The sequence below is a fragment of the Podarcis muralis genome, chromosome 10 (genome assembly GCF_964188315.1).
Source record: "Podarcis muralis chromosome 10, rPodMur119.hap1.1, whole genome shotgun sequence".
In the NCBI taxonomy this organism is placed as follows: Eukaryota; Metazoa; Chordata; class Lepidosauria; order Squamata; family Lacertidae; genus Podarcis; species Podarcis muralis.
Genome location: NC_135664.1, coordinates 53394314 through 53416751, shown reverse-complemented (window position 1 = coordinate 53416751; position 22438 = coordinate 53394314). Strand labels below are relative to the sequence as shown.

Below are 22438 nucleotides of genomic sequence, written 5' to 3'. Positions count from 1 at the left end.
AGTTAGCATTAATCACGGTCTTCCTAATTTGGAGGTCACTACACAGCATAGTAGACACAAACCAGGGTGCGGGTGGACAATGTTGTCCACAGTAGAACTCCAGTGGACACATAACAACATAGTTCAGTGTTGTGAGTAGAGCCACAATGCAATTGCTGATTTAAAGTTTATTGTGAAATGAAGCTTTGCTTTTTAAGACAGGCAAAACAAGTAGCATTTTAAAGAAGCTGAACTAGATTTATTTCTTTAAAAATTAGGTGTATGCACTTGATAAAGAATAAGGTGCCTTTTTGATTTAAAAATACTTAACCACTTTTCAGAGCATTAAATACTTGATCATTTTTCTTGACACACACAATATAACATTTTTAAATCAAAAACATCTGTTAAAAGAAAGCATATATTTTACAGCACATGTACACTGAAAATTCCCCATCTTCATGATAAAATAATTACTGAGGTGATTATAATCCTGAAAAGTTGTTAATATCATGATTAAAGACATTTCTTTTAAAATAATCTGTTTGGGACAAAAATTCCTTTTCTTTTCCTGGTCTGAGATTTGTTTTGACATAATAGGGCAGATCACTAGACTATTTGTATGTCTGAATTTTTGAAAATGAATGCTTGATATGAAAAAATGGCTGAGTGTCATGCTCTTAGTTATACCGTTAAAACAATACAAAGTATTGAAAACTTATATGGAGAGGCACTTTTGCTGCTAAATATACACTGCTTGTACACATAATGCAGCCAAGCCCCTTTTGTTTATAGCACTAATTTTTTTAATTAGACGTACAATTCTTACTAGTGTTTCTAGAAACTGAATGGAGTAGATTGAGCTGCAGTTTACATTTTGATCAATAAAGGCATTATACAAAGAAAAGAATCAAATGTATTTAAATACCATTTTTTCATAGTCTAGCAGCAGAACAATATAGCAAATAGGACTTCATCATTCTAATCCTTCATTCTATAGATGAATCCGCCTTATATTTAAACTAGATATACTTTACAAAATGAAGAGGGTACCTTAATGGGGGGGGGGGACAGACACAAAGGCTACTATCCTGTTCCTTTGCACATGAATAAATGGATGCACAGCTGCTCAAAAGATCTACGTTAGGACTATCCTCACATCAAGCTGCTGCTATTCCAATCAGGGATTTGTGTTAACAGGGATACCTGGACTTTCCTAGAAACCCCCAGAAGCTCATTCTCTCTTAGGCTTTCCGTGTGGAGCTCTCGTCCTGCTCTTTCAAAGTAGCCTATTGGTCAGGAGCCTGAGGAACAACAAACATGGTAAGCCCTATGTTCAATGGACTGGCTACCATGGGGAATATATAACAAACCAAGGCCTGAGAAATTGTGTAGGTGGCAGTTACAATGGAGTGTTGTGGGAGTCAGTTCATATCCTGCCCTCCATGTACTCAAGAGGCAAGTTTACAGCTGTGCTTTACTGTTCAAAACATAGAGGGAAAGGTTAACTGACTGAACGGTCAATGGCACACCAAATGCCTTGGGATGCAAGCTCAAGGACACATCTAACAGAAGATTCTATATCCAACATTATTATTTAGTTGGCAAAGGCTACTGCAACAAATGCAGCTATGTTTCTTTCAGTAACCCTTTTTATAAAAAAGGATAATGCACTCTGGAAATTATGTTTGTGAATTGCAACCGTCTGAGAGCTGGCAACACAACCCTTCCTCACACTGTCTGTAAGAGCACATTCCTAAAACATCCCCTCTTATGCTGATAGCTGGGCAATGGTTAGGATGGTGAATATTTGCCTCTCTGCCAAGCCTGCACTGGTCCCAGCTTCAGCCAAGTACATGGAAAGCTACTACCAGCAGCTTCCCTGCACTGGCAGTAGCAAGTGCTAATGTCACAAAATAGGGTTGGGCACTGGTGGCTTTGGGTCTTCTGGATCCAGAACCTCACCGATCCTCCTAGGGGCCCAATTCTCTGGCTGTTCAGTAGCATAGGTGTCATACACAGAGCCACAAAAGCTGTAATGGATGGTGACACTTCTGTTCATGCCCGGCACACAACTATCAAGACACTTCTGAGACGAAACATTGTACATGCTCATCACATGTTGAGGTAGACTGATTTACAACAGAAGTCTTCTAGACCTTCATCCTTTCAGGGCAAACTTCTTTTTGAATCCTTCTCCTTGGAAAGAACTTTCGTTTGAAGGCTATTAACTGAAAAAATAAAGAACATGTTTGTGCGCAAATGAATACTTGGCAAAATCAAAACAATCACATGGTTCTTTTCCGTTCCCCTCCTTCTCAGGATGCCTCTGCCTGGCACAGCTATTTCCATGGTGGACTATTTCACCTCTGGAGATCAGAACAGACTTCACAACATAATGTATCTTGTGGGGGCAAACTGGGGAGCATATGTTTACACATAAATGACTCAGTAACATGCATGTTCAAGAGTGGCTCCTGTATACATTTCCTCACTTGATCCAGGAGTTTATGTGCATCTCACACCAATTTGCTGGCAACAGCACTTATCTGGAGAAGGGGAAGATTTGAGGAACAGAAGACTGGATTCAGTCCTCCTTATACACCCCTCCATAATAGATATTTGGTATTATTGAGAATGTGATGTGTATCTTTATTCCTGGACCCAGCTTTTTAGATTAACTCCCACACCTGTTTATGCACACTGTTCCTTAAATGCCCCCCCTATGCAAAGAAGATCTGATCTTAGTTGAACTGAAGCAGCAGAAACTGACTCCAGCTACACAGATGTAAGGAACGCCAACCGGACTAACATCTACTGAATGCTTTTGTTCTCATGAATGTAGTCTCAGTGTCTCTCACTGAATCAGAGTTGGATGGAGTGTTTTAAGCCACCCAGTCAACTCTCTGCTCTCTCTCCACTGCTACCTTTTCCACCATTGCTGCTCCACAACCTTTGCTGAACTCATTTTATGTGACATGCAGCGGCCGGTGCAAACAGGCTAAAACAGTAACCCTGGCTTAATATATTTTACAAAACCCTTTACTGGGACTTTTCGTGATATGGTTTAGCAAGAGTGATATCCTAAGAAAGTTTAATATTTGCATAAAATTATATCTTTTACCTGCTCAGCAAAAAACGAGGTGACAGTGAACACAATCAATGTCACTAACACACAATGCGTCCAGAACTTCAGCTTGTCTCTGTAGGCCCTCCTAAACACAGCATTTTTAAAAGAACAAAATAGTATTAAATATCTATATATTCCTAGAAACATAACATTTATTTTAAAATATTAATATGCCACTTTTCCAGGAAAAGCCTATTCAAAGCATTTTAGAAGCAACAAAAACTACAAGAATAAAAAAAATCAATTATTACCAAAACCAAGAATAAATCAGACTCAAAAAGTTAGAAACAAATTCAGAAGTCCAGTAGCATAATAAAAATCCAGCTTTCTCTGGTGACCAGAACAAAACACTGCTCAGGGAAGGTAAATGAAAACAAGAGTATAAGGCCTGACTGAAAGCCTGAAATGTAGCTGCTTGCCACAACTCTCCTGTGACAGAGTTCCAAAAGTGTGGAGCCACCACAGAAAAGACCACCTCTTTTTCTCTTATGGTTCTCTATTTCATAGACCTTGGAGGTAGCCTCCAACTGAGATATCAGTGTGTGGACAGGATAATATAAGTGCAGGAGGTCCATCAGATAGCTCAGGCCTAAACCATTTAAGGTTTTTAAGGTTTAGACCAGCACTTTAAATTGAGACTCACTGGGAGCCAGGAACACACTGATATAATGTAGGTGTTGTTAAAGCAGATTGCCAAACACTGATCAGGAATCTGGTGGCCACATTTTGAACCAGCTGAACAGTATCCTGAAGATCGCATCCCCAGTATGCTCATATGAAACACTTACCATTCTTGAAGCTCCTGGGTGTGAAGAAAACGATTCCGATACTCTCTGGGCAGCTCAAATTGGGATGGTATGGGAAACATTGATTCATAGAAATCCCTAAGCACTGCCTTTACTGTCTGAGCATCCTTATGATTGTGATCAATGTTGTCGTTGAGGCAAACAAATTTTCTGAGAGGAAAAAAATAATCAAGAAAACCAACGTTCTTATTGGTTGGGACAAGTAGTAAGCTGTTATCTGCAAACGACACACTCCCATATCTCAATTTGTTTTCTAAAAAACCTTCAGTAGCCTGGGTCTCTCTTGCATACCAAATAAGAAAGTTTCAGAGTATTTATTGTACATAATAATGGATCATAAAATAGCAGCAGTTTTGTGTAGAAATATATGATTCCTACAAAAGCAATCCTTCTATATAGTTTCAAGATCAATTCAAGGTGTTTGAGGGCCTAATATTTTAAGAAAAATTGTTTCATTGTATTAGGTTTCTAGGGATTCTTAGGCATCACGTTAAAAGTAGTTAATAGATTACCAAAGCAGAGTCGATAATGCCTACTTTGCTTCTTCCCACTCTTGCTGGGAGAAACAAACCATAGTCTCTAGCTTTAGCTTTAGCATTATGTCCAAACCACTGACTGTTGTTTGCTTCCTTCAAGCAAACCACAATTAATAAACATTTTACCTCAAATCTGAATGAGAATTGCATACCTGGGATTTTTTCGTATGTCATCCAGCTGTCCGACTACATGAGAAACATTGGTGCGGATCATTTTGAAGGCAACTTCCTCCTCTCCCATGATTTCAAACCTTAGCATTATATAGGAAAACATAACAGTAAATGCGCACAAAGGATTTACAACAACGGTGTCACTTGTGTTAAAAGGAATTTTTATTGTATAAATGGGTAGCCCCGTGCCCATATTGGTTTTTACCATTTTTCTATATTTACTCATACAAGAAAACAGAGCCTGATGACTACAGCACTTCTGTAAAAACGTATGTTCCGCATTTAAAAAAAACCAACACTATTCATTCTCATTTATGGTTTGGGGATGATGCTTTCTAATGTGAGTACAGCGGTACCTCGGGTTAAGTACTTAATTCGTTCTGGAGGTCTGTTCTTAACCTGAAACTGTTCTTAACCTGAAGCACCACTTTAGCTAATGGGGCCTCCCGCTGCTGCGCCACCGGAGCACAATTTCTGTTCTCATCCTGAAGCAAAGTTCTTAACCTGAAGCACTATTTCTGTGTTAGCGGAGTCTGTAACCTGAAGCGTATGTAACCTGAGGTACCACTGTAGTCCTTTCTATACACCACCCCTAGTGTCCATCTGGGATCCATACTGGCATGGAGGGCATTACAAGATGGGGAGGTCTGTGTCCCCGCCCAGCCCCAGACCAAGGAGGCAGAGGCACAGACTTACAAATGCCCCCAGAATGCCTTGGAGCACTGCACATGTGCAGAAGGGGAAGAGAAGACAAAATAGGAGAGCAGTAAGGGGATACATCCTTGCATAGGCAGTGCACCACGGCTCAGAAGGATTGTTCCCTTTGTGCAGGGACACAAGCCTAAAAGTGCCCCAAAGGGATCACAATCATACCTGAAGACACAGCATAAAGCGTATTAGAAAATGATGTAACTTGTGTCTGCCTAGCTGCTGAAGTCAGCCAAAACACGTTGAGAAACCACTTATTAAAATTTAATTGCACTTCATTGGCCTTGCCTCAAGCACGTTTTCCTATTACAGGTGCAACCTCCCTCCCATTTCCTGTTAACTCTATTAAGCATGCAATTCCCTCTTCTCTTGGGCTTACTGCATGACTCAACCCAACAGGTATCTCTGTAAGAGATGCCACCAGGTGTGTACAGTGGCCTGCTTGAGGATAATTCAGCATGACTTTCAAGATCAACCATGGATAAATAATCATTTATAATTAATCACATTTTAAACAGAAAGCACTTTTACTTCTATCACGTCATGCTGCACTTACCAAGGAGCCTTTAAATAAACACATACAATTCATTCTATAGGTCAGGAGTAGGGAACCTCTGGCTCTGCAGACAAGGCTGGACTACAATTCCCATCATCCCTATTGGCCATTGCTGGCTGATGCTTATGGGAGCTGGAGTCCAACAATATCTGGAGGGTCACGGGTTCTCCACCCTTAGGTGTTTCTATATGTCTGTCACAACTGAAGTAAAATAATACTGGATACCTGTATTTGTTTTTGTCCTTATACGTTTTATGAATTCTGTCAGTCACAAGCTTGCAGTTGGTTAGCAGATTTTTTGTCACTGGCGGCTGAAAACGGGGCAAACAATCAATTAATTGGTTGGTTATTTATGCATATTGTTTTTCTGTATTTTAAATGGAATCATGATGTAGCGAACTCCCAGCTAGTTGTCTGCTTTCCTTATTAAAAATATTGTCTTTTTTTGCTGCTGATCAGCAAAGGTTCTTGGGATTAATACTGATGATATGGAAAACAAATAACTTTTTGTATTTCGTAAGTAACAAGACATTTAATCCAGTATTCTGCAGGGAGGCAGAAAAATGCTACGGTGCAAGCCAATCAATGTCAACCAGGAAACTACTCCAAGTGAGATCTGAACAGCTGGTATATATTAGTCTTATGATTTCTAATCCAGTCACAAGCAATTCTGAGAAACAACTCTCCTATTCTCAAGGGAAGCCTTTTAAAGGTTTAGCCTTGTTCTTGGAAATCCAACAACTGAAACATTTCAAAAATAACTTCAGTCATGATGTTAGAAACAAAAGATATTAATTATGATGCTATATTTAGTAGATATTTATTTAAGGAAATAAAATGGCAGATTGTTAGAAGTGTTTATCAAGGGCATTAAGACACAGTAAAAGGAGGGATACAGAAAAAACATAACAAAATTGAGCTTATTTAATAAGAAGGGTTCTTACTTTATCGTAACCAAGCTGTTATGTAGTTAAAATAAATTTCATGCTTAGTTTGTCCCTCCCTTCCCATCCACTCCTCTGTTGCATCTCTCATGTCAACTTTTATACTGTGAACTCCTTGGGGCAGGGACCTGCCCTCCTGTGTCTTGTAAGCCGCTATGCAGGAACAGCAACAAAAACAATAATCATGATGGAAAATTCTGAGCAAATTAGGCTGCAGTCCTATGCAGACTCACCCAGGGGCTGTAGCAGACGGTGTGCTGGGGCTGCACCGCTCACCTGACGTCTTTCTGGCTGGGTCACTGCTGCATATAGTGACTAAGAGGAGGAAGTGGCAGCAGCAAGGTGGAGCCAATCCTGCTGGCATATTTGCATCACACCAACCTCACTGCGGCCTTACCCTTCCTGTTGGATGGCCAGAGGTCAGGTGAGTAGTACAGTGCCACCACAATACCATCTGCTACTGCCTGAGCACAATGGGGCTTATTTTTGAGTAGACATGCATAGGACTGTACTGTTAGCCTCCTAAAGGATGCAATGCTAAATGGAGGGGGTGGGTTACTGAGAGGAAATATGATAGCCATCTTCAAATATCTTAAGGGCTGTCACATGGAGGAGGGAGCATGCTTGTTTTCTCCTGCTCTGGAGGGCTAGGACTCGAACCAATGGCTTCAAGTTGCAAGAAAGGAGGTTCCTACTTAAACATCAGGAAGGACTTTTTGATGGTTCAGAGCTATTCCAATAGTGGAATGGTCTCCCTTGGAAGGTGGTGGACTCTCCTTCCTTGCAGGTTTTTAAACAGAGGTTGGATGGCCATCTGTCATGGATGCTTTAGCTGAGATTCCTGCACTGCAGGGGGTTGGACTAAATGATCCTCAGGGTCCCTTTCAACTCCAATATTCTATGATTCTATGAATTCCAACCATAAGCGTTTAGAACAACTAAACGCATGTCAAAATATATCCTCACAGTAATTAATTTCACAGTTGCCATGGCCAGTTTCCATCAGCCATCAATTTTTTGGGCAAACAGACATCTTTTTAAATTTCCCCTGAAAGTCAATGATGAGGGAGGTGGACGGACATCACGAGGAAGGGCGTTCTATAAATGGGGAACCACCACTGAGAAAGCCCTGTCATGGATCAAGGCTAACTGGGCAGCAACCAGAGGCAGCACCACCAACAAGGCCTTCTCTTCTGATCGCAGGACGTGTGATGATTGATACTGGGAGAGGTGATCCTTTAGGTACTTGGCTCCCAAATAATTTCTCCAGCTGGTTTAGTGTTTCTTTTGTCCTTGAATTACAGCTGTTCTGTGTTATAGGACATGGTGTTTTTGAAATTTAGAGGGCATTCAGCAGCAGCTCTTGGTACTCTATTGAGGAGGGAGGGAAGTTTGCTCTTAAATCACAAACAAAATCAATGGACAAGTTCAAGCTGTGTGCATGTCTGAAGTAGGGAGATTTGCTCACAAAAGAAATTAACGGGGAGCAAGACATCTCAGATTACTGAATGCAGGGATTTAAACATCGGCCTTTGACCATCTGAAATTATACCACGTATTTTGAAAGCTGTTTTTTGAAATGCCAGTCTGCACCAATTGGAGAGGGAGATGAAAGTATGTTTGCAACAGTTCCTTACCAGATTGGGGTCATAATATGCCTCCTGAGTTGGTGGTATGTTGTGAATCCGAGTGATATTGAATGGAAGGGATTTAGAACAATTTATTAGCATTTGCTCCAGACCTGTCAAATCCTAGCAAGGGGGAAAAAAGAAAAGAAGGTTATGCATTTTCTTTCTCTGCATGGATGAGCTTTACTGCACACTTACACACAACCACGACTTTTGCTTATGAAAGTCTATTTCAATACGTCAGTGAGCCTGGGCTCTTTTTCAGACTGCAGGTGGGAGCTCATACATTCCCTCAAACAATGATTTTAAAAGTCACTCGCACAGGAATGAGATATCTGGGAGAAGGCTAGGGTACAAACTTTCTCCCCAACATCTAGGTGGTTTTAAAAGAGGATTAGACAAGTTCATGGAGGATACAGCTATCTATAGCTACTTGTCATGATGACGATATACCACCTTGAGGATTAGAGGCACAACACCAGGGAATACCAGCTGCTAAAGAGCAAGTGAGAGCAGGTAAGCCCTGTTTGTGGGCTTACCATAAGCACCTCTGTGCAGAACTGAACTAGATAGGCATTTGGGCTGATCCAGCAGGGCTCTTATGTTCCTATTTCACCAGAGGGAGGGCAGAGAGAAGAGATTATAATTTTCTCCTGCTCCAGAGGCTAGTACTCAAAGTTCCAAGAAAGGAGATTCCAACTTAAACATCAGGAAGGACTTTTTGATGGTTCAGAGCTGTTCCAACAGTGGAACAGTCTCCCTCGGAAGGTGGTGGACTCTCCTTCCTTACAGGTTTTTAAACAGAGGTTGGATAGACATCTGTCATGGATGCTTTAGTTGAGATTCCTGTATTGCAGGGGGTTGAACTAGATGACCCTCAGGCCCCTGCCAACTCTGCAATTCTAAATATTTGGATGTTATAAGCAGCTTTGACCATGAAAAGTGGCACACAAATTCACAATTTTTATGATCCGCAGCTGGTTGGTACGCCAACTAGAAATATTCTGCAATGCAACAATTTGTTGCCACTCCAACCTGTATTTTCTAAAAGATTTAAGTGTAATTCATCAGAACAGGAGCAAGACAGGAAGTTTGCTTCCAAGTTTGGTGAGCTTCCCTATCTTCACCAATGCATCAAAATGTCCCTGTAATCATGTTCCAGTAATAAGAACACTACACTTTCCCTTTATATTCTAATGCATTTCCTTAATTTAATCAATTGCTTTTTGACAAAATCTGAATAAGTAGTATTTAACCAGATACAAACACAGAAGTGTTAAGATGCCACTGAACAAACAACATCTGTAACATCTACTTTTCATTAACTTTCCCTCCTCTGTACAGAATTTCATTGGGGTATTTAAAAAAAAAATTACCTGCAAGCTTAGAGGGAGTTCATGAATTCTTGTGGCCAATGTACGAATCTCCCGGTCAGATAAAATCCCAGACCGATCTGTATCAACTTCATCAAAAACCTGGGAAATGTTCAGTGGCTGAACTGCACTCATGAGATAGTAGAAATATGAAAAGGCAAACTGCATATCTTCGGAGTGCCGCACTTTGTGGAAGGAGGTCTTGTCAAATTCCGCAGGAAACCTGTCCAGAAACATCGAAAATCATCTAAATCGGCTTTACAGAAAACCTGAATAACCTGTCCATATAAGTCAGCCACAAAAAGCTCTCCCAAGGTTCCTCACCCCATAAGCCTCCTAAAAACATTAATTAGGGACTAGGACTACCAAGAGGCATCCCCCAGCAGATCTGGGGATCTGGGTGTTATCCAGTTAGTATGGGAGGAGACACTCTTTCAGATAGGCCAATGTCATTTAGAGCTTTAAATGTCACCATAAGCAGCTTCAATTGGACCTGGAAGACAACTGCCAACCTATAGAATTCTTTCAGAAGAGGTGTTGCAAGTGGACAACCAGCAGCACCCACTAACACCCTGGTCGCTGCATTTCCCGCCAGTTGCAACCTCTGGACTGTTTTCAAGGCCAGCTGCATGCAAAACACATCGTAAGTCCAATCTGGAAGTTATTGCAGCTGTAGCCATCCTTCCCTGTCTAGGGAAGACCATAGCTGGCAAGTAAGTTGGAGCTGCAAAGAGGCTTCTAGTGACAAAGATGGCTTCAGAAGCATCCCCAGGTGAGAAACCTTATCCTTTCAACACAGAAGATAAGCCAACAAAGGCAAGAAAGGGTGTGTGTGTGGGTGGGTGTGTGGGTGTGTGTAACCCCTGCATGCAATGATAAGGCAAAAACAAGACAAAAAATTTGTCTCAAAACAATGGCAGATGAGGTAAACCTATTTCAGGGCTGCACCACTGGAGACAAGAGGATGGGGAGCTCATAGGATGGAAATATCCACAATATAACCTCCCCCTCCTTCAATATTTTCTATACAGAAGACAGGAAGAAGGCTGGGCCTAGAACCTGAATCTAAGTTTTCCGTGTCCAGTGATTGTGATTGTGTGTGTGTGTGTGTGTGTGTGTGTGTTGCTAGTATGGAGGAGTGTTTCACTGTGGGAGCCCTCACCTACAATCTCAAGTGCTGCAGCCCAGAAACAGGTTAGCCTCTTCACTTACTACTTGTGAGAAGAAGTAGCTCATATTTCTCCCTTATTTCACTTGATAAAACCTATTTAGACAGATCCAACTTGGAATACCCATATTTCAAATGCAAGGGTTACGATTTTCCTCTATGTCAGACTTACAGATCCTGCAATTCTTGCATGACTTTCCTGTCAATCATGTGAGGCATATGAGCAGGGACTTTGCGAGACGTGAATCCGAATTTGCTGTTTAAAAGCTTGTTTACGTATCTGAGAGAATCGGCAAATGTGTCTTTCAGCTGCCTTCCAACCACTTTACTATCTGTGAAATAAGCCATCTCCCTCCTTAACGCTTCTTCTTCCTGGAAAACAAGAATGCAAATCGTGCGTGCATTAGTCGCAAACATGCCACTATTAAAACAATACAATTAAAACATCTAAAAGCAATCTCCTACTCTCAAAACTAAAATATCAGGGTGACCAGAGGTCTTACAGGTCCTACAGCCATCAAATACCTGGGTAAAGAGGAATGTTTCCCCACCTAGAAGTTAATAATGAGGGAGACTAACGCATCCTCAATAGGGAGGGCATTCCACCAACAAGCAACTACCACCAAGAAGACCCTGTCACCACCAACCAGGCAATCTGCAGTGGCACCACTACCAACAAGACCCTCCTGCCTGATTGTGTGGTCCAAGAGGTCGTTCATCATATGGGGAATTTTAAGTGTGACGTGTAACACACTCTACATGGGGCTGCCTTTGAAAAGTGCTGGCAAGCTTCAACTGGCTCAAACAGCTGCAACCAGATTGTTGACTGGGGCTGGTTATAGGGAGCATACATTTCCCTTGCAAGAAGAGCTCCACCGGCTACCAGTCCATTTCCGGGCACAATTCAAAGCGCTGGTTATGGCCTTTAATTCCCTATATGATTTAGGTCTAAGCTTACTGAAAGACCGTATCTCCCCCATATACACCTGCCTGTGTTCAGAGATTTTCGGGGGAGGCCTTTCTCTAGGTCCTGCCAACCTCACAGAAATGCTTGGTGGGGATATGAGAGGGCCTTCTTGCTGGCTGCTCCCAGCTCCCTCCCTAGAGAAGTCGGACTGCCCCCCCCCCCTTGTTGTCGTCCTGCTGGCAGGGGAAGGCCTTCTTGTTCCAACAGGGTTTTGGGAACTGACTACTTTTTAATCAAAGGGTCCACTGGCATGCTGTTTTTATTGAAACTACCTGTATGTTTTTAACAGTGCTTTTATATTTATATACAGTTTTAATTCTATAACTGTTTGGTTTTTTAGGCAGCGTATAATAAATAATAAAAGTAATAGTAATAATAATAATAATAATAATAATAATAATAATAATAATAACAGTACCAGCTGTGTAAAAGTGGTTTTAAAAGCATTCCTTGATCAAATCATTAGTTCTTCAAAGATACTGAAGGCCTAACATTATACCTAGATAGAATGCAAACAACTTTCAAAGTGAGAGCCCTCACACTTCAAGACATTATTCCTTCAGGCATTTGACTAAACCATTATTTTTTAAGAAGGCTTTCAGCTTTCAGTTTGATGTGTATTTAATGCTGTTCCCTTATAAGGTTTTCTTACAGCAGTACAGTACTGGTTGTCGTGTGTGTGTGTGTGTGTGTGTGTGTGTGTGTGAGAGAGAGAGAGAGAGAGAGAGAGAGAGAGAGAGAGAGAGAGAGAGTACACTGTTGATGTGGTTAAGATGCTCACATTGCCAGTTTCCTTGTCTCCAACTGGTCGACAGAAAGCAAGATATAAGCTTCTTCAATAGAGAAGAAAGTAAGTCACAAACACCAAATAGCATATGAAATCAATAGGAATATTGACTTCATTCACTCTATCTGCAGTGGGAGGGGTTGGTAGGGAGTTGAGGCTCAGAAAGCATAACTTGTCCAAAAGATCACCAAATGAGTTTATGGCAAAGCAAGTTTCAGTTGACTTCTGCATACTCAGCTCATTTCTTGAGCCACTGTGCTATGCCAGCATTTTAAATAAACATTTCTATTTTATTTTAATCCTCCTTGCTTGACACTATCCTGCCCATTTGATATACTCACATCAAGAAGGTCTTGGAAGTATTTCTGTTTCTCCCACGGCAAAAAGCCTCGGTAATTTCCAGTGTAATGCTGCAATTTCCTTCGTGGTAAGCCTTGACTTTCGGCTACGTCCTCCATGGCACCCGCCTCTTCCTTTTTTCTCCCTGCAGTTTTTCCTTCCCTCATTTCTTTTGTCTTCTGAGCTTCTTTCTGTACAAGGACATTTAGGATTTTCTCTGGAGATTCAAGTCGCTCACCCGTATTCTGGGTTAAAGGTACAGATTTAGATTTTACCACAGAGCCGTGTCTTAGCGGGAAATGGCTGTTCACCTTCATAGCCACAGGAGTAGTATTTACTTGTTTGAACTCCAGTGGAAAAGTATCATGCATTCTTCTTTCTACAGCTCTTCTGCCATCCCTGGCATCTTGGTCAGGTTTCTGCCAAATCGTGTGATTCTTCCCATTTTCCAAGCCGTCAACTACTTCCTTTCCCCTTATCTTCTGGGAATTGTTTAATGCAGCCCTCGTTGTTGCTGGTACCATCCCTAAGGATTTCAGGAGAGCCGCCTTAGACAGATTGTACCCTTTCTGTGTGATGTCACCAATAGCTAGCTGCACATCTAGGTTCTGTAGGGCCAGCCTCACATCTTCCGGAAGGGCAGAAATGTTAAGCAGTTGAATTACTATGTCCCCGTCCAGATTCTCTGTTGTGCCATTTGGGTGGCTTCTGATTCTTGGGAAACGTTCTTCTTCGGGGATATCCTCAAATATCATTTCAGCTTCTGGCACCAAAGTTGCAGCTTTTGCATCACCTTCAGGTTTCTGGGTAGACGTTGTGTTTACTTTCGGCTCTTCTCTTGTATCAACTTCCAGGGTGATCTGCATCTTGAACTCTTCATCCTCTTTACCTTGAAATGTAAGGTTGAAGTGGATCACAGTTGCATTCATTCCGCTGTGCATGATCAGGTGGATGGTCTTCCATTTGTTAGCGATGGAAGCATGGCGGATTACTGGGTTATCACTATAGGCGCCATCAAGCCCTTTCTTAGCTATTCCAGCAAAACTGAAAAAGGGCAAATATTCGCCTTTTGGAATGACATAGTGAGTCTGGTTCTTTTGAAGAGTCACTTTGTACAGCTCATCAAAGTGATCTGGAAAAACATAAATGTGTTTACTTATATGGCTTATTTGCACATTGCTTTTAAAGAAAATTTATCCCTAAAGTGGTTTACAAGTCACATATCAAACACACAATAAAAATACAATTTAAAACTACATAAAACATTACAATCTCTGGAGAATTATTTGTATCATCTTCATTTTCATGCTGCTCTTCTTCCACAATGCTTGCAGTTATTTATTTATTTATTATTATTATTATTATTATTATTATTATTATTATTATTATTATTATTATTAAAATAATTGTTATTGATTTTTTAACATTAAGAACAACAAACATCACTTTTCCAAAATAAAGAGTTGTAAAACACCAGAATTGGAATTTCCATAATGCTAACGTACACAGTACTGTAACTGATTTGGTGACAAGCCAATATAACACAGAAAATCATAGAAGAATACAACAAACTAACCAAACTACAAATAATATATACTAAATAATGATACACATAAGAAAATGAAACAAAAGCAAAATATAGTGCAACATCTTAAAATAAATAATGGTTTGAGATGGATTGAAGGAATAGAAAGAATTAAACCTTAATTCAAAATATTCATAAAGGTACAGCTCCACCTAGTCTGTGCAAATAGATAAATGGCATAAATGAACAAATAAATATATTTTTAAAAATAAAGTCTAAGTGTGTCTTTCAAGCATGAGGTCTGCCTTCAATAACTCTTTACAGCCAAGGCAGAGCTAAACATTTAAGTAGGAAGGAAAGATTCAGAGGAGCTAGTCCATACATATTAATATTGGGCATCTCTTTCCCCCTTCTTTCTCTCTTACACTGGACTAACTTGGACGTGATGTTATGAGTTCATCACTGGATGGACATTGGATGGACTCTCTCTCTCTCTTTCCCCCCTCCCTCTCAAATGTAGTCAAAGTACAGTTAAATCTAGCAACTCCCTTCCATCAATCTAGACCGAATGACCGCACCAGACATACATTAAACAGTATGGAAGAGCCAAAAGGCTGCAGGGACTCCATTTGTTTTAACATACCTTGTCCACAGTCACCAGCATCAAATCCACAAGAAAGGACGTTGCATGCCTGGTCGCAGAATTTATCAGCCAGCCATGAATTAGCACAGCCTTGGTTGCAGTAAGAAACTCCACTTATTCCTGCCCCAAACTGCCAGGGAGCGACATTCCCAACACCGACACCAGCTCCACCACCTGCACCATAACGGTTACCGATACTACTACCTATAAAAGAAAAAGGGAAACACAGTGTAGAAAACTGCTCACTGCTGCTTTTAAAAAAGCCTCAAGTGTACAAGTTAAGAGTTGGTTAAGCATTTCTGAAAACAGACCCCAGCATGGTTCTTAACTCATGATCCACTTCTGTATGCTTTAAACTAAAGGATACTTTATACAGGAAACCAATACATCCCTAAGGTTATCAATTTTGCAAGCATGAGGGAGGGGAGGTCTGCATCTCTTATGTCCACTGTCTGGAAATCAGGGAAGCTCAAGCCTAGCCAACAAATTATCCTAAAAAAACCCAGTACAGATAAAAAAGACAAAATCTGGAGCAAAATTATTTGGCTAACCACCACTGAATCTCTGTTGTCAAAATACAACAATCTGCCCTAAGGTTAGGAATGCTACACCCCAAGTAAAAAAGCATCAGCTACCTGACTTGCAAAAAAAAGAACATTTTTCATATGGTGGCATACTCTTTTTTCCTGCATGGATTACTCTCTCCAGGGAAAGTGTGATTATATCCAGTGCCCCCTTTTCCTTTACACAGAAGACACCCAGAGTCAATGCTGCTCACTATTGAGATTTAGTGCTGAGACAAGAGTGCACTGTGAAAGCAAATGGGCTTTTTCAAATGTGAGCTTACATCTAGAGCTACCCAAGAGTCTGCAAGAATACACTCCGAAGAGATCATCTCTTCACATTTGCAAAATAATATATCACAGTTTCCGGACTTCTGAAATGAAAAAGGCCAGGTTTCAGTACTTATGCCTTCCTTACCAATGCAGTCACCACCATCCCAATCACAAGCTGAATTGTTACAGGCTTTATCACAGTAGCCATCTTTGATCCACGAACCAGGGCATCCTTCAGCACAGTTTGGAACAGGCCAAGTCAAGTAAACCTGATAATGGAGACAAAACCACTTTATTCTCACAGCTCCTAGGAACGTATTTAAATTCACTTCTACACAGCAAACTGATCTGCAATTCCTATGTTTGTACTCTAAAGGTGAATGGGAAATTTCTTGGGGACCAAAACACTGACCTCTACTTGATTTGAAGTTATCTGACATTCAGCCTCAATTGTTGCCCAACAGTACCAGTAATTAGATGAATGAATACAGCTAGTTTAAAGCTAAACTAACATGCTTTACTTTTATCTGACTATCTGCCTTTCCAAGGATGTCAACCTGCTATATTTTTACAAAAAAATTATAATATTGATTCTCCACCCTCTTCTTTCTATTTTCAGAATGTTTTCAATCTATACAATATCCCTTCTTTGGAGATATAAACTCTCCAGCTTTTCTCTCTTTTTAGCCATACTGCTCGAGTGAGTGAAGGCATACAAAAGGGAAAGGGACATTAAATCACATTATTTGATGTGTCGCTATTTTTGCATGGCGACACGTCCTTTTCAATAGCACTCAGACGAGTAGATAGATACTTATTAAGAGTGAGAGCCAACGTAACATTAGCACCAGAAATTAGAGAGTTGATGTTGTTGTGCTAGCGTTAGTGAAAACAGTAATGTACAACTGTCACAAATTATAATAATAGCAGGAGCTGCACAGTGTGTTTCCCAAGGGCAAGACACTCATTTGTTGCACTACACTAAGAGCAAGAGTCTTGGTAGGCGACGGATGAGGAAGCTTTCTGGCTCATGGGGGGCAGATCTTTGGACCAACTTTCAAAGGTAGCTGGGGCAGTCAATCACCTGGTGTCATTGTGATGTCAGATGATTGACAAGCAGGCTGCCTTGCCCACCTGTCAAAGCTTGCACTGAAACGGCTGCTAGAATGGAACTATTCCCCCTTTGCTTGAGCAGCAGTTTCAATGCAAACAACTTCATGCTCCTGGAGCAAAATGAACTCCCTTGGTCGCCAGCTGATGAGCGGTTGCTCCAATAACAAAAGTTCAGCTGTCAGGTGTGGGGCAGGTGTGTGAAGTTTTGAGAGCAACAGCCTCACAGGGCAAACCTGCTGGGTCAAATTTGGCCAACGAGCAAGAGTTTCCGCACCCCTGTGCTGGTGGAATGGTTGTTGTGTGAGCGAGCTCCCACAAATGGGTATCACCGCCCAAGTCTTGACGCACAAGAGGAAGCAGATACTTTCCAGGATGTGGCCAAGAAGCATCAAACTGATCCTGAGGGAAACTTCTCACAATGCATTCTGAATTCTGGCTCCAGCACCCAAGTACAAAGCACATGCATTCTGCATCACTTGTAAAGGGTGCATAAACCATGTATTATTCACAGGGTCACCCTTCAAAATACTTGCCAGCAGCAATACAGAAATACTTGGCACCCCAGTTGCAAATAAATGGATATTTTCAACTAGGGAAACAGAATCTAAGTAACGAATAGTAAATAATTCTTACATAGTTAATCATTTTTAGATATTTTTGTGTTTTTGCACTAAGAGCTTTGTGATTTAATATATCCAGTAGAGATTACTCATTGCACCTTTACCCCCATCTCCGCAATCCAAAATGTTGCTTTAGATATTCTGGTTTTTAGAGGTCAGTTACCACTGGAAAACCAAACTGATTGCATTTGCACCATCAAAACTTGGTTTAATAAACAACAACATGCATGAGCTCCATCATACGAAACACACCGGGAAGTCAAAATGAACCACACCTGCCAATACACACAAACCAGGTAATATAGTTAATGGTTTCTAAACAAGCCAGACTTGTAAACCCCTCATAAATGTAATGGGAAGCTATGATTAACTGGCTTCCCGCTTTGTTTTTCTGCTCACACAGAAAAAGCAGCAAAAGGGCTGCTTGCAAGTGCACATGACTTGTGCATATTCTGGCTTATTAACCTCACCATTCATAAGTTTTGTTCTCATATTAGTCACTGTCAAGCTTGGTGAAAGCAAAATCAAACTAGGCATCTCCTAAATGACGAAAGTGTTAGGATTTCTATGCATCCGTGCTGCTCCAGTAGTAGCACCATGTTTTGTGTATATCATGCGAGTGTCTGAGAGAGCGTGAGAAAGGAAGTCTCAGTACTGTTGGAAGTTGGTTTCACTTCTGAATGTGTTGCTGTTTCTGTACTGGTGCTCAAAGAGCACAGACGTGCTGATGAAGTCTTTGTATATAGACTGTAAATAAAGTAGTTTTAGAGCTACTGATTGAGTCTTTCTTCTGCAATGATATGCCAGAGTGTGCTCTTCTCAGGAGAGAGGGGTCGCTTATCACTGGTCTCTCTGGACTGAGAGATTTACAGCCAGGGAGGACCATCAGAGAGACGCCCCAGAGACTTGGGAAGTTGGCGGCCTTCCCAGGTGTGTTTCCAACAGAAAGGTATCTGATCTCTCAAATTGAATATATATATATATATTTGTGATGGCTTACCTTTTGACCCTTGGAGTGACTAAAGAAATCATCAGGCCACACATCCTTTCCAAACATCACATCATCATTTAAATAAATGAACTTCTGGGACAGACCTGAAATGCGATGAATGTGGCTTTCAATGGCAGGAGAACTAAAAGTGGGTAGGTGACTCAAATTCTGAAATATCTCCTAGAATAATAAAAGGAAATATTATTGGGGGGTGGGAATCTTATGAGAGGTTTCAAAACGCTTTCCAAATGTCATTTGGATGCAACATTTTAAGTCAGTGTTTCACATGTACAGTGCAATTGCAGCGAATAAAACTTCACACAAATATGCCTGTATATCACACACTCCTTACTGATGCAATTTAGGGCAAGAGTTCCCAGATAACAGAGTCAGACACTTTTTACCTGATGAGTTACTATAGATATCCGGGGGTTATCCAAATTAAGCCAGGAAGGAATCTGCCCATTGGTGGCTATGAAGATGTGTCGTACCCAGGGAGCATGCCTCTCTATTGACCGCAGTGAATACCGCAGCTCTTCATTGTCTTCAAAACGGCTGGCTGAAACATCTTCATCCTGTTTAGACTATTAAAAGACGGTGACACACAACCATACCGACAGAATGAGAGCGACATTTGCGTCTAAAAGCTGCCATTATTCATTTTAAAACACCAAAGACGGATTCACGTGGTGCTTTGCCTAAAGAGAGATAATTTCAGGGTGGAGGGGACATGTGTACAGGCTTGTCAGCTAATGGGTTTTGAAGTATAAAACCGGAAATTAATTTATGTCAAGCCAGGAAAAGAGCTGGCAGGCTTCGGGCAAAACTTATCAGAGATAACTACATGCGCCCCTTTCACAGCTAAATACATGAAGGGTTGAGGAAATTAAAAGGTTGTGTGTGTGTGGGGGGGGGGTGTCCTCCACCATTTTCCATTCAGGCTCTCACATCTACAGTAAGTTTTAAGATATCAGCAGTAAAGGATTTAAAGTGTCACATCTTGTTAGCTATCTTTCATTGCTGCTACTGCCATCATTAAGGTCTGTGTAACTCTATTTGACAACAATTCCATGTTGCTTCCCTCAGCTAGCATAGGCCAGAAGCCTGCAAAAGAAGGCCAGCAGTAACTAGTGTGGGATGACAGGAGTTGTGGTCTGACATGATCTGGAGGGCATCACATTGACTCCTCCTGTGTGGAATACAGCTTTCAAATTGCTGCCAATTCTCTATGTCGCACTATAAAGTGTTTTCATCATCATCCGTTACCTAAATCTCATGAAGCTTTGCCATAATAGCATGCCCATACACCAGAGAACGACTCCTACCTGGCTGATGGCACTGAGATCCCATAATAAATAAGCAGGATTAAGCGTCAGTTCTTTCCCTTCTATAGTCATGTTCTTCTTAGCTTGGTTGATCAGCTCTTGGAAATCCTTAGGGTTATTCAGTTGCAAGAGAGCTACGCCAGCTTCCGAATAAAGCTGCAACTACAAAGGAGAAACCAATATTCTAATTCTGGCACGTACCCACAAATGAAATGTGCTGGGTGTGTGGGTTTTTTGTGGGTTTTTTTGCATGACTCACTGACAGCACAATATTCTTGCCGTAGGTTAGAAGAGGTAGGTGGGAGAGCAGAAAATTCAATACAAAACTGTAATCCAAGTGAAACATAAAAAGCTTTCATTCATAAAAGGTATCATTCATAAGGGAACTGCACCTGGGAATCAAAAGGGAACATTTCTCAAAGAAAGACTAACAATTGAACATTATACAGTATAGCGATCTGAGTTTCTCCATGTGCTGATCCTTTTATAAATTTGTAATATCCATGCACAACAGAGAGGTATTCCCATGCTCAGTGGGACCTCAAGGTTTGTGGAAGTGCAAAAATCTTTACAGGGCAGCGAGAACCCTGTGGACTGAGCATGCTCGGTAGACACATAATGTCAACGTAAGGAACAGAAGGCTAGGGTGGTGGTGCAATGGAGGAACCTGAGGAGGATCACTCCATGATGGCTTCCAGTCTGTTTCTGGGCCCAATTTAAATTGCTGGTTTAAATTTAAAGCCATCGTCTTCCATACGTACCTACCTGAATCTTAAGATGTTCTTTGGAGGCCCCAATCCAAGTGCCCCCACCGAATAAAGCGAAGTGGGTCACCACCAGGGAGAGGGCCTTTTTGGTGGAGGCACCCTAGTTATGGAACGGCCTTCACAGAGAAGGTCACCTGGCGCCATCCTTGTCTTCTTTCCAGCACTAGGTCACCTAAGCCTTTTAAATAACCAATGTAGTCCCATTATTGTTTTCATACTGATATACTGTAAATGGCTCCGATAACCTTGTTATGAGGCCATAAACAAATAAGCCTTTTCGTTGCAGAATCATGTGTGCATCATCCAGATGGTTCCACATCATTATGGACCCAGATTATTATCACCACATCTGTATCCTGCCTCTTCTTCAAGAAGCCCTGGGTAGTTTATGCAAGCTATCCCATGCTAATCCTCAAATTTATCCCATAAGGAAGGTTAGGCTAAGAGAGAGACTCTCATAAATCCATAAGTTTCATGATTTAACCCAGGTCTTCTCAGTCTAATGTTTGATCCATTTTTCCACTCTAGCTCGCTTCAGCATATGGCAGCTTCTACCTTTCTCGGGAAAAGACAGTACCTGTTCCCCCATAACACACTAAAAGTTAGGTAGATAAAACAGATGAAAACCAACAAGAGTTAGTTTCAACACTCATCCTTTAAATTTTGGCTAGAAAGAGAAATTGTATTCAGACGTAACTTCTATCATCCAAACAATAATAACAACTCCTATGCTATAGTAAACCCTGGCGCACGTGGCTTCATAAATTCCTGATTTGCTTAAACTGTAGTTTGCTATTACATCCAAATCATGACAGTTGAAGTTAAGACTCCAAATCAGGATTGCAAGTCACAGTTTGATGCTGGTTTGTGGTTTGGAAGCCTTGCTCAAACCACTGTTTGCTGGTCCAGATAAAATGATAAACTATGGTTTGATCAAAGCAGGAAATGGTCAAGTAAGCCAAGCGCAAGAAGAGAAGAAAGTAAGGGGTAGGGAAAAGTGCATAAGCACAGGTTTTGTTTTGCAACTGAACCCCAGTAATTGTGTCTGAATGCAGCTAGAGTCCTAGAAATTATTTGCACTACAATCCTTGGACAGTGAATCTAGGACTTCTTGTTTTTTAAAATAAATAAATAAAAAATAAACCAACTTCAAGATCCTGTAACATCCAGTCTCCTTAAACTGAAAATACCATTTGCAACGAATTTCATTTTTAAGATACTATACCATATCCTGAAATGAAGCTGCCTATCAGTTGTTTGTTTATCTATGTGTTCGCCAATACACATTTCTGAAATGGCTTAAAGGAACTAGAAATCTGAGATTCAAAAAGGCTCCAGAACTAATCCATTTGTGGTTCTTCTCCGAATCCTCAGCCAAGATTTCCAATCCACCGCTAAGGTCATTTATTACTGGGGAACTGTTTGATCTGCTTGCTATTTTTAACACTTGCCACCAGTTAAGTCTAGATATCAGCTTTCATAATGGGCTAGATCAGGGGGGGGCAAAAGGTTGGTGCACTAGGCAC

General features: G+C 41.0%; 1 protein-coding gene across 3 annotated transcripts in view; it reads right to left on the bottom strand.

Moving 5' to 3' along the window:
* Positions 1-152: 152 nt before the first annotated feature.
* GNPTAB (N-acetylglucosamine-1-phosphate transferase subunits alpha and beta) overlaps positions 153-22438 on the bottom strand; it is a 45315-nt gene continuing 23029 nt past the window's right edge. For all 3 annotated transcript variants that reach the window (XM_028746537.2, XM_028746539.2, XM_028746538.2), the window contains exons 8-21: positions 20146-20307; positions 19225-19404; positions 18830-19000; positions 16242-16365; positions 15261-15464; positions 13095-14224; positions 11172-11371; positions 9835-10054; positions 8468-8581; positions 6112-6197; positions 4604-4702; positions 3898-4065; positions 3104-3194; positions 153-2210 (exon numbers count right to left, since the gene is read on the bottom strand). In XM_028746537.2, coding sequence (XP_028602370.2) covers positions 2133-2210; positions 3104-3194; positions 3898-4065; positions 4604-4702; positions 6112-6197; positions 8468-8581; positions 9835-10054; positions 11172-11371; positions 13095-14224; positions 15261-15464; positions 16242-16365; positions 18830-19000; positions 19225-19404; positions 20146-20307 — 3027 coding nt within the window. In that variant the 3' untranslated portion in view covers positions 153-2132. The remainder of the gene's footprint in view (positions 2211-3103; positions 3195-3897; positions 4066-4603; positions 4703-6111; positions 6198-8467; positions 8582-9834; positions 10055-11171; positions 11372-13094; positions 14225-15260; positions 15465-16241; positions 16366-18829; positions 19001-19224; positions 19405-20145; positions 20308-22438) is intronic.